Raw genomic sequence first — 12,540 nt, forward strand, 5'->3', positions numbered from 1 at the left:
CGTGAAGGTTCGCACATGCGCGCTCTCTGGTACTGGTGGGGGCGGGCCAGCCGAGCCCCCACCCTGCCTGTCTGGCGACACAGCGGTGGCCCACATGCTCCAGCACTCGGACGCCTGGGGACATGAGGGCGAGGTTTTTCCATCGAGCTCGAAGGTGGGCGCTAAGAAGGAAAGATCTCCCTGCAGCACTGGAGCGTGGGAAACACACGCATGGCGCTCCATGGCGGTGCTTGGCGACAGTGGGGGTCGCGGGCAGCGTGGCTAACCCGCTCCCCACTCCGCGTGCAGACACAATCCGGATGCCCATGGGGATCTGCAGGTGTCCAGACACCCACCCCAGTGTAGATATCTAGACACAGATGTGAAGACATAGATGAACACAGACGAGTTGTTTACGCACTTTATACACGTCTAAATTACACACGCACACAAATCCACAAGCGCTCAGGGCCACGATTAATATATCGTGACGAATCTCACCAAAGCTGCTAGAAGCTCACAGAACCACGGCGACCCCGACGACAGAAAACCTCTGCAGGGCAGAGAGGAAAGCCTCACAGGCTAGACGGCGGGGGGAGCAGGGCGGGGACCTGCCGGGCCTCTGAAGTTCCCTAAGTTTCCTGAGCCGCTCTCGCTTGTCTTCCTCATCTGTGAAAGGATTTCGTTTTTCAGTTCTGGGTTTTTGTGAAAATCCAGCGAGATTCAGCATAAAGCGTAAACCTTGCGTTGCACTTGGAGCGAGGGGCACGTGTCTTTGTGATGTCGCCACAGCGTCCCCACGTTGCAGGGGCCGCAGGGGCGTGGCTTCCCTCCCGGCCCTCGTGGAGAGGTGAGCGCTGGAGGAACAAAGCCTGCGCACACAGTCGCCCTGGTGGTGGAGACCTTGGGGTGCTGGGCATGGGCCCAGGGGAGACCCCGCACGGCCGGCCTCGCTGTCACGGACTGCTGGGCGCCAGGGCGGGCGCCACCTGCTACCCTCCAGCCCACGCGCCTGGCGTCCGCGGGTCCTCCAGCTCCGCCGGTGACGCAGGGTCGACGCGGGGTCTCCGCTGCCGGCCCCTCCCGGGGCCCCGCTCCCAGGTCTTTGCTCCATGGGAAGAGAGGGCTAACCCCGAGGGGCGTAGCTCACGTCAGAGCCTCCGCCTGAGGGGCAGTAGATGACGGCGACGTGCGCTGCTGGTCATCTCACCACTTGCGCGCGGTCACGCGGCGGCTGCTCGCCTCGCGGCAGCTTGCGAGACACGGCAGACACGAGGCTCGCTGCAGCGTGGTGGGCGCAGCGCCCCCCTGTGGTTAAGTGACGAAGTGACGGAGGTGGGACTCTGGGTGAGGCCTTTGCCCTCCGGCCGGCGCGCACAGACGCGCCTTGGCCATGCCGTCTTACGCAGGGTAAGTAAACACGTGGCTAGGCTCAAACTGTTCGCATAAGCCACCAAAAAGTAAACACACTGGAGCCCCGTCAGGAGGGTGAGGACCCGCCAAGATTCTGATCTTAACCGGCCTCCCAGTCGGGACCTAAACTCGGTGCAGAAACCGGGTCCAATCTCGCCGCCGGTACCCGCCGGTTCCGGAGCCACGTGGAAGGCCGCGGGCCTGCGTTCCGTCCGCGCCTGCCCCACGCCAGAAAACCGGGAGCGCGCATGCGGGTGCTCCAGGCAGCGCCCGGGCGCGTGTGAGGCCGGGGAGTCCCGCGGGCGGGAGTGCTGGCAGCCCGGAGCGGCAGCGCGTGCGGGCGATGTTGCCTCCACTTCCTCCCCTGTGGCCTCGGGCCGGCCGGCGGGTAATAAGCGGGGAACCGGCCGGGCGGGCCTGGCCTAGGCCCCGAGCCTCCCACTCACACCAAGCCCGCGGGCGCGGCACGCTCCTGCCGCTTCGCACACGCACTGGAAACGAGCTGCAGCTCTAAGCTGAGCCGTCACTGCAATGACATCACTGGACACAGCCCAGACGACGGACCTGGTCGCATTCACTGTGTTCGTCATTCTAAGACAGCCGCCTCCAAGGCCTTTGCATGGTATAAGATCGCTCTTCCCCAGTTACCTGCGGGAGCGGAAGTGGTCCTCGGGGACCCTGAGTCCCTGGGTCGCTGTGACACTGAGTCCCGAGGACAGGAAGACCTAGCAATTATCCGCATTCCACAGGTGAGGAAACGGAGGCCTGTCTGTATCCCTGGTCCGGGGTCAGAACGGGGCCTGGGACTTGAAATCGATGCCGGCCCCTCTGCCTCTGCCCACCCCTGCCTGGGGACATGAGCAGGACCCACCAGCTCACCGCAATCTTTTACAAAGTTCCCTAGAGGAATTCCTTTTTCTTACATAAAAATCCCATAGGGAGCTTGAAAAGGGTGTGTGCAAAGCCGGGCGAAACAGGGACCTCGCGGCCCTTTGCACGCGCGCTCGTCAGTGCTTGATCCGCGGGTTGCCTTTTCTAAGCCGACGCTGTTACAACTAATAGCTGAAGTGATTCGAATGCAAAATGCGACAGTGATGGCTGGATTCTTTTCCTTATTATATTTTACAGAGGATTTTTAGGGTTCTATAAGTACAGTCTGGGGAAAAATAGGCCAACCCCGAAAACAGTGTTGAAAACTCAATTCGCAATCCACCTCCTGTAAACATTACTTTCTTTCACTGGAATGTGACGTTTTGCATTAAAACCACGGCTGGAAGCGCCGCCCACCTCCCTTTCCCTGGCTCTACCCAAAAGGAGCCACTGAAACTCGAATTGCAAATCAGACTCGGATCCCAACACTTCTGTCTTCCTGCAAGACCTCCCTTTTGCAAACGGAACAGCCAAGGGGTATGGGGGAGGCACACAAAAACAAAACAGAACAAGCAAACAGACGAACAGCGTCTCTGAAGAATGGATGCCCCTGAGAGGCTGAGCCAGGGAGTGGCAAACCTCAGCGCCTCCCCAGGCCGAGGGGTCTCGGGATTTCTCGAAGGTGTTTCCCCTGGACACAAGCCGTGTGATGAATTAGCCAGCAGGAGCCTGCGCGCCGGAGGCAGCCGCGTTTCCACGCCAGCGAGCAGCAGCCCAGGTGCTGTCTGGTCAGGAGCTGGGGCCTGGAGCCCCCGCCACAGGCCGCCCCCTCAGGCCTCTCCCCAGAGGCTGGCCCTGCGAGGGGCTGGCCCTCCCCGCGCGCAGCCTCGGTCCCTCCCCACCAGGTCCTGGCAGCTCCGCCCGGCCAAATGCGAGCTGAGTTTGCAAGCCGACAGGGAAGGCAAGGGTGCTGATGTCAGCCGGCAGACAGTGGTGATTGGATCTAATTAGACTTTGCAGCAGCAAATAGACAAGCTCCCTGCGTGATTGGCTTCAAAGTGGCCGGAGCCCAACAACTAGCAGAGGTGCCAAAGTAGAAGCCCTGCGTTCGGAGCCCGGAGCAGGAGAGGCCGCGGGAGCGGAGCCCGCGCCGGGACCGCGGGGCAGCCCGACCCGGCGCGCGCCCGGCGGCGGAGCGCAGCGCTGGCCCCGGGCGCGGACCGCAGGCTCGCAGCGCAGCGGGAAACCAGTGGCAGGACAATCGGAGGAGCAAGGAGGGAGGGGACCGCGGGAGTGCTCGGTCCTCAAAAGTGAGCCGGCTCGCGTTCGCAGGAGCGGAGGCGCTGAGCGGCGGCGGCGGCGGCGCGAGCGGGCACGGCGGGACCGGTGAGGAAGGCTTCCCGTCCTGGCCCCCCGAGTCTCGGCCATGGCATCGGTGTTGGGGACCAGCAGAGGGTCCGGAGGGCCGGGCGGTCAGCTCCGATGCAAGTCTAAGAGGCGCCGGAGGCGGAGGTCGAAGAGGAAAGGTAAGGACCCGGGCGCGCGCGCGCCTCCCGCCAACTCTCTCCGGCCCGCGGGCTTCGCCCGCTTCCCGCGGCTTCCCGCTGGGGTGCGGCGGGGCGTCCCTGCGGGAGACAGGGAGTCTTCGGAGTTCGGATCCCCTCGTCAGTGGCCGGGGCTTGTGCACAGAGCGGCGGCTCGGCAGAGCGGCAGCTCGCGGCAGGCGAGCGGGGGACGGATGGACTCGGGCTGGAGGTCGCTTCCCTCGGGTCGCTCCCCCCGCCGCCTCTGACCCTCGCCGAGGCAGCGTTAGCGCACGGCGCCCCTGAAAACGAGGGGTGAGACCCGTGCCAGCTCCCCGTCCACGCTGCACGGGAGGAAGGGGCGGGCAGCCCCCCGCAGCCGCCTCCGCAAACGGGCTGGCAGTTCGTACTGAGCGTGGTTCCTGTTGTTTTGTAAACATGGGAACCGGCCGCGAGCACAGGCTCGTCCGCGGGGAGCGGGCAGAAATTAAGACGTGGCCCGAGGAAGCGGATTACAGCCCGTTAGTGCGGGGGACGGCAGAGCAGAGCGGAGAGCGCCGTGACAGGTTGCTGCGGACACGCTGCCGTGTCGCTGCCTGGGCGCTGACGTTCCGGGCTGTCACATCCCTGAAGTTAGCACGCCCAGCCCAGCCCGGGGCCTCCACGGGGGCTGGGGCACGGCGCCCCCAGGCACCGAGCTGCGACGCCGGAGTCCGGGCTGCCCGCTCTGCCCCGCGGGGCTCCAGACGGCTCCCCGGGTGAGTCTGCAGGGCAAAGTGTGGTTCTCGCGGCTCCAGAGGTGTCGGCTTCTTTCAGGAAGCGGAGAGGGAGCCGGAAAGAACATTGGGAGAGGCACTTTCGAAGTGACCAGGTCTTCCAGTTTTCCCACGCGGGCGCGCCCCGAGGTAGGGCTGAGGCTGCACATCCTCCCCCCAGGTCTCCCCTTCCCGGCGGCGATGACAAGTTCGTGCCTCCCCTTTCCCTAACTGCTGCCAAGCTGCCTTGCAGCCCTTCTCAGCTCCTTCCGACCATAGAAATTAGCCAGACGGCCTGAAGCTGTAAATGCCAGTGTATCAGTCATCCGTTAGGATGGCAGTCAGGACTCTGGGAGCCAAGGGACAGGTGCCTGGACAGGTGTCACAGCCTTTGGTGTCTGAACCCCGCAGGTTTCTAGTTTAACTCTGGGCTCGTAGCCGGCTGCTCACTTCGTTATCTGGGATGTTCATCTTGAGACAGATCTGTTCATGTCTTCCAAAAATAACGAACAAAAAGTGACATCAACATCGCGAAAAATCACAGAATTGAATGACGAGAGTAACTTCTAGAAGAGGGGAAAGCCGACGATCCGGTGTACTCGAGGCGTCCGCGTTTCTTGGTATTTGTGTTCGGTCTGTTTAAATATTAAAAATCAAAGGGTATAGAGTGACGCTGCACAGAAAAGCAGTCTCTAGAAATACAATATAAACTGATGGACATTGGTGCCTTGCTCCAAATTCATTTTTCTTACTTTTAAATATCAGTCATGCTAGTTCAGAAAGCGTTCAATTTGAGAAAGAAAAGCAAGAAATCTGAAGGAAGACTTCATTGCTATAAATTTAACTATAACAATTCCCAATAAAATTTCTATATGAAAAATTGCTACACCTCGGTAATTTTGGATATACCAAGTATCTTAATTTTCATAGCCCAAAACAAGTGAGAAACAGTAATCAGGGTGACATACCAATTTCTATTATGCGGAGATGCCGGGGGCTGGGAGTGAAATTTCCTGTGGCGGCTGCCGCTAGCTTGGGAAGACAGGCAAATCAAACTGCTAAACATTCACTTTTTCTGGAAAAGCTAACAGTGTAAATGTGAGATCAACTTAAAAGAAAACATAGCAATTATGGGACACGTTAAGTCATCAGTTACGTTTTCCTGGGAATGCATCAGTTGATGCATAATTCCTAGTGATGACAGCTGCTCAGGGTTTTTGGGGTGGGGGAGGCACTTTTTTCTTTTTCGTTTTCTCTTCCTTTTTTTTTTCTTTTTTTCTTTTTTCTTTTTGCCTTCTACCAGGACAATGGTGAATTTAACTTACATCCTGATATTCTTGAATCATAACAGTAATTGAATAGAATAGCCTCAGCCTTTAAGCTGATGTAATACTATAAGTCCACATTTGCCACAGTTTAAAATCTAGGTGTGTGTTGCCGGTTGTTAAGGAATTTTAGTCAGACTCTATTTACCACTGACAGAAGCCCCTGACTGTGAGACGGTGCCAAGGGCTCTTTCATATGAGCTAAAACAGACGATAACCTTTCTGCCAGGGACGCTTAGTTTTCCATCTGTGGTGACGGGCAGGAGTCGTAACTTCTGGGTCCCCAGTGCTGCGAGCCGCCGTCAGCTTTGTGCATGCGTGCTCCAGAGGTGGCTTTGGTATGATTTTTTCATTCCACTTTTTATTGTCAAAACCATCTGCAGGCTCTAAAATAAAAACTCTATAGCTATGACTTAAGTATGGAGTTGATGTAATACTTCCATTATTAATAAATGTGAGTCACAGCCTCGGATGTGAAATCTTTGCCTGTCCTAGGTACTCTTTAGAGTCACCACAGCACACAGGCAGTAGTATAATATTTAAAAATAAAAATTAAAAAATGAAAACAGCTTCTCGAGTAGCCAGAGCCTGCGTTTCTCTCTCAGGTAAACTTTGGAGAAGACGTTCAGTGTGAGCCTCATCCACCGCCAAGCCGGTCCCCTCCCTACCAGGATCTGGTGCTGTTCCATTTTTGCACTTTTCTGCATGACATTTTTAGTTGGGACTTGCTATTAGACATTATTGATGAACGATTTACATTTTCTGTACAAAGGAGAAGTGCCAAGCTCTGGCTTTTGCAGGGGAGAAAAACAGGCAGTTAAAAACACCGTGAGTAGCACAGGGAAGCCGTCCGATCTTCACGTGTGTGGTCAGGGACTGTCTGCTCGTGGTCCGTGTAACGTGTGAGGGACCCGTCCGCTGATTCGGCTGCCGTTTCGCTCGGAGACTTTGAGTGAGGAGACGCTGCTGGTTTGCAGACTCCACTGCCGCCTGGCCTCCCTGGGCGCCCACGGCTCGTCCCTCGGACGCTGTTCTTTAAGCCAGCCACAGCCCGGGTGGGTCATGCCCCACCAAACCTGCCATGTACTTAGATCAGAGTGCCCTGGGCATCGTCAAAGGCATATGCTTTGACCCAAAACAGCAGAAATAAAGGTTTAAGGTTTTTTTTAATCACTATGAGCTCTAGCAGGCTGATTAAGAGGCAATACTCATTAAAATAGTGTAGTACATCAAGATACAACATTCAAATCTGATCTGTTGATCTCCAGACCACTGGACGCATTCGGGGCAATGTGTGTGAGGGATTTCGCAGGTGCAGTTTTCATTATTAAAACGGTACATACGTTCTGCTTCGTGTAAGTGTTGTTCTCTCTGTCACGAGTGTGGTTTTCCTAAAAGAAGCTATGCAATGGCAAGACAGGCATTTTGTAAATAAAATGTGTTTTTAACATTTGATCCATTAGCGTGGACAATGCGTAAAATGATTCAAGTTTCACCCGAAAGAGTTGCCAGCCTGATGCAAACGTGGTAGGAGCCGGCCGGGGACGGAGACAAAGCCAGCGGCTGCCGGCGGCGTGCGGGAGGCCGGGGCGTGGAGTGCCGAGCGTCGGTCGCCAGCACCAGGGAGGGGAGCTGTCTGAGACGCTGCGGAACCGTCGTTTTTAAGTCGATCTAAGTGAACTCAGACACCGCACGTCGCTTCTCTTTTTTCTGTTCTTTCTTTCCTTTCTTTCTTTTCTTTTTTTTTCTTTCTTTCTTTCTCTCTCTCTCTTTTTTTTTTTTTTTGAGGCATTTGCCAGCAAAATAAGTTAATTCTTGACACTGAGATATTGCTCCAGGGTGCTCACAGAATTTTAGAAAACTGAAGATAAATTTTGGGAGCACCAGCCTGGGGCGCGGCTCTCTCCGGGAGAGTTCGGAGTCCCGGGGAGGTGGGACAGCCGGCCGGCGCTGGTCGCTGGGGAATGCACGTGACAAGTTGGCGGAAGGAGCAGAACGGGCAGAGGCGCGGCAGGCGCAGGCTTATTGTGAGAGAAAGCACCGCGAAAAGGTAATGGGACCGCGAGACTGTGTTAAGGACGAGGGCAGAGAAGCGTGTGGCTCCCTGTCGCCCGTGATGCCAGCCAGCGCGCACCAAGTCCTGCCTCCGCACCACAGCCGGGTCCCCTCGCCCCCGCGCCCACCCTCTGACAGCTCGGGGGGAAGGGCCGGACGCGGCGACGGGCTCAAACTGGCTGACCCGATGGTCGCCGTCTAACCGTGCAGGGTCTCTTCTTTCTCTTCGTGGAAGTCGCATTACTCCTCTGGTTCCTGGTGACCCGTGTAATAGCAGTGACCTGAGATCACTTCGAGAGCATTAGATATGATCAGTGAACTTGAATTTAGAATAAAAATAGGAGATTCATGTACCCATGTCTGAACAGTGGTGATTCAGTTATTGCGGGAGTTCTGCCCCAGAAAAGCACCATGTGAGGAGGAAACGCAGAATTAGGAAATTGCGCCTGTCTCTTTTGAGGGATGAGAATATAATTTATGCCCAGAAAGCATGCGACGTCCAGCTCAAAAACCACACGCATGTACACATCCGTGTTTGTCGTGCATGTATGTGTGCACATGCACACAGGAAAGACAGTCATGACTTTTGAGCAGTTTTTATATCTGTCTGCTGCTTTTTCAAAAATGCTAGAAAGTGAATGTCAGTGTTTTCGGAATACAGACGGGTTTGGGCCACTCATAAAACCAAAACCAGTTCTACCCCTTTGTCCTTCGTCTCCTCAGTGGGCACCGCGTCGGTAACGTGGGCTGTTGCTTACTAGCAAACAAGATTTCTAAAAGGATAAACTTCCATTTGGTCAGCAAGATTTGAAAAGCATTTATTACAGCCATTTCATAACTAAAACACAATAATAATAAAACAGCAGGTGACGGGTGGAGTAGGAAGAGCACAGGTGTCCCTCATGAGCGCTCAAACTGCCGCGTGTCGGCACCGACCACGTGCTCGGGGGCTGCGAGAAAGGGCTCTGCGGCCAGGCGGAGCCTGAGGTGCCGCGCGGACCCCGCTGCCGTCCTCCCAGGGTCCCTAACGAGCGCGACCCTAAATTAACCCCTCTCCTCTCAATTAAATGTTTTTTCCTCCACGAAAATATGGAAACGCATGCCGTTAAGTACTTGATTATGCAGAGAGAACTGTTTTATTCCTGGCTGTTAATATATTATATTATGTTGCAATTTGTTTAAGAACAGACCCCTGTCTGAGGAAGGGACATTACTTTTAGAAAGGAGGGTGGGGAGTCTGCTTCATTCTCCACCCACATGTCACGCGACAACCTGCCTCACTCCCCGGCACCCCTGGGAAACGAAAGGGGAGGGGCGCGTGGGCATTTTAAAGGGCGCGCTCTCGCGTGCGCCTGTCCTTGCTCCAGGACACCCCTCTTCAGCGAGTGCACTTTTACTGACTTGCTTATTTTATTCGAAAGGTCTGGGGGCGGGGCCCTTGCGCCGATTTCTTGACCGACTTTGTTTAACCAACATCGCAGCAGATGCAGCTCTCCAAGCCTTGCGTCTCCTGCAAATTTGCGAGTGAATTTCATTTCCCAGGAAACACGTCAAAGAATTAGCAACCTAGAGATGGATATGTTTGCTTATTAAAGGGTCTTAATTTTCCCCGAAATAAATGTAGCCGCTCGCAAAGACAGAAGATTTTTTTTTTTTCGGAGTAATGATCAATATTTGCAAATAAAGAGTTAGTTGCAGCGCCCGTGGTCTGTTCACACCCGCTACTCGGTCATCTTTTATCCCAGTTACAGGTATTGAGTACGAAGGGCAGCAGAATAATTTCATTTTATTACTTTATTGATGGGGAATGAATACAATTAGCATCTGGTTTTTGGTAACCAAGTGGCTAGTAAATGTCATCTTTGTGATAAAATACACATGCACGTATACACAGATATACAAATTCACTATCCTCTGTCGTAAATTATGGAAATTGCCAATAGTCCAGGTTAACAGTTTTGAAATCTCAAAAAATAGCAAACGGGTAACATAAATTTTATATTCGTATGAAAGAGAGGCTTTTATGTTTGATTAAGAAATAGTGCCTATAAATGGAGCATTTGTATAAACAATGCGAAAGAGCATTTGGGTTTAAAGTGAAAGCTCTGATGAGTTTTGAATCCCTAGGAGCTGAAATTTTAAAAGCTCGTGTTGGCTGTGTGCGCCCGGCGCGGCAGTGCTGGGCGGCTGGTGTGCGCCGCCGTGCACACAGAGGCTTCACCCCGCGTGCCTGTGGGGCCACCGCACCCCTCCCCCACGGACACTCTCGGGCGGCGCCGCCTCCAGCCGAGAGTCCAGCCGGGTCCCCACGCTCCACGACCAGACTCTCCCAGGGGCTAGGGAGCGGAGTCCGCAGTGGCGGCCGGAGGCCGGGCTCGTTTCTGCTGTCGGTCCCGACTCCCTTTAGCTGAAATCCAGTTGCCTGCGCCCCGAATGCATGTCGACGGTGCCCGCAGAGAACTTAATGACAAGGGGCGTCGAGGCCTCGTGCTGCCGCTGCGGCTTCGCCATCTGGACAGGGAGGGGCAGGCACGGCGCTCGGGGTGGTCGGCAAGGCCCCCTTCGGGAGCCCCCACACCCCAGAGGGGGCCTCGCACCTCGCGGTCCCGCAGCGGGCGCGCGCATCCCGCGCGAAGCGCCCCTTTAAATGTGCCGGCCAGGGCCCCGCGGAGGGGGTTATGGATTTAATTAATCTTTGCCGCTTCATTTATTTGCAACGAAACCTCTGATTCCTGCAGCCGATAGACGGGCGATCTGCCTCATCGTTTTGCAATGTCTTCCATGGTCTCTCAAATTTATGTCCTCTCAACGTGCTCCTGAAACAGGGCGCAGCGGCTCCCAGGAGCCGGTCACTGCTGGGAAGCGTCGCCGGGTCAAACCCTGCCTGTGGCCACAAGCAGACAGAGCGGGGGCAGCGCCGCTTCTACGAGGCAAGACTCGGGGGCCGTAGTAAACTGGATCGGAGCCCGCACCCTGGACCCCAGCGACGGATTTAAAAACGATTTTACCAGTCACAATCCGTGGAAGTACACAGATTGGCTCTCCCTAAAATGAATGCAATATTTCCTAAAAGTTTAATTGCTCTTGCAAAAGTGCAATTTAATAAACATGACAGAAACGTCAGCAAAATAGATTTTGACCTCCTCTGCACCCCGACTCCGGCTGGGCTCACTCGTCCCTGTCTGCAGCAGCTGCTCCGCTCGCATTAGGCTCATGGCGGGGGAAACAGACGTGTCCTTAAAGGGGACACACGCTCTCCGTGCACTAGGCTGTGCTCTGCCCTGGGATCCAAATCAAACATGCACACACGCCGTCCAGCACGCACAATTTTAAAAAGGCCGTTTCGTGAATTTGGGTGACGAGCCAAAAAAATACTGAAAATCACGCCTTCCACTATTTCCTAAGGTGAATGAAAACACACAGGGCCTAACCTAACCAGGGACATAAAGATTTTTTATCTGTGTTTTAACCATTAAAGTGTGAAAATGACCAGATTCTAACAGAATTCTAGCAGAAAGTGACTTTTTACATTCAAAACACGTGGTTCAAGAAGAAATTTTCAAAATTCAAATGAGTCCGTGCTGCTATTTTCCTATGTGAAGAAGAAACAAGTTTAAAATAAAAATAATTACCACATCTCTAGAAGTAAAATAGCAGAATAAATGGTAGCTTTTAAAAAACTCGAGGATGGGAGATGGGAAAACGCTTTGTCGGCCTGTGAAAGACACTGACCTAGGCGAGGCTGTCCCCTCTGACGGTGGCTCCGGCGCATGGCAGGCGTGACTCCAACCGTCCCACGGCCACGAAGCACAGATGGAACCCACGTGAGACTTTATGTCATCACTTGCGTTTTTTTAGCCCACATTTTTTTTTTGAGGACAGTTACATGATACTTTGGGCTTTTGTGTGCAGATAATGAATGGCGCTCAAGTCATTAAAACAGCGTGTGTGGTTTTTGTAGACTCCCATGTGTCGTACGGCAGGCACGGGCCTGTGAGGGCGCTGGCCAGCGTGCGGGGGTGCACTCATGCCACACACGTTGGTAGGGCTCCTGCTCCCGTGGGCCGCCGTGCTGGCAGCAGGGTGACACGGTGCCGACGGCCCTGGAAATGGCCGTGGAGAGGGGCGCCCGGCACCCTTGGCACGGCTCCGGCCGCTCTGCTGCCCGCGGGGGGACACGGCCCGCACCAGCCCTGTGGGGAGCTCTGAAGGCGTGTGCGCTGTCTGCCCAGCTGGCCACACAGCCCTGGGTGTTCATGGTGATGACATGTGACCCTCATTCCCGGACACGTCCCACAGACGCTGCTCCGTGAGCAGCCCTTGGGGCCCGGTGCCCCCCCAACCCCACCTTGGCCATGATGAGTCCTTGTCAGCCTCTCTCCTGAGCCTCCAGCATGGGCACCCACCTCATGGGTGCACAGCTGTCCCTGAATCCCCACACCTGTCACCAGTGGCAGATCACCCTTCCAGAAAGGTCCAGCACCACCCAGGGGCTTAGCCACCATCTTGCTTCCTGCTTCACAAAAATTCAGCTCTGTCCTCACTGCCGAGGACGAGCACGGCGTGCGCCTGTGTGATACCGGCGGCCGCCCGAGGCCGGGGAGGACACCCACACGGCGC

The 12,540-nt window shown here is 55.3% G+C and overlaps 1 protein-coding gene across 1 annotated transcript in view; it reads left to right on the forward strand.

Moving 5' to 3' along the window:
* Positions 1-3,531: 3,531 nt before the first annotated feature.
* Positions 3,532-12,540, forward strand: part of ADARB2 (adenosine deaminase RNA specific B2 (inactive)) — a 190,643-nt gene continuing 181,634 nt past the window's right edge. Inside the window, exon 1 of the mRNA XM_036226693.1 lies at positions 3,532-3,788. Within this exon, the coding sequence (XP_036082586.1) occupies positions 3,689-3,788 (100 nt within the window). The 5' untranslated portion in view covers positions 3,532-3,688. The remainder of the gene's footprint in view (positions 3,789-12,540) is intronic.

Source organism: Rousettus aegyptiacus, unplaced genomic scaffold (assembly GCF_014176215.1).
Source record: "Rousettus aegyptiacus isolate mRouAeg1 unplaced genomic scaffold, mRouAeg1.p scaffold_m13_p_10, whole genome shotgun sequence".
NCBI classification, from domain to species: Eukaryota; Metazoa; Chordata; class Mammalia; order Chiroptera; family Pteropodidae; genus Rousettus; species Rousettus aegyptiacus.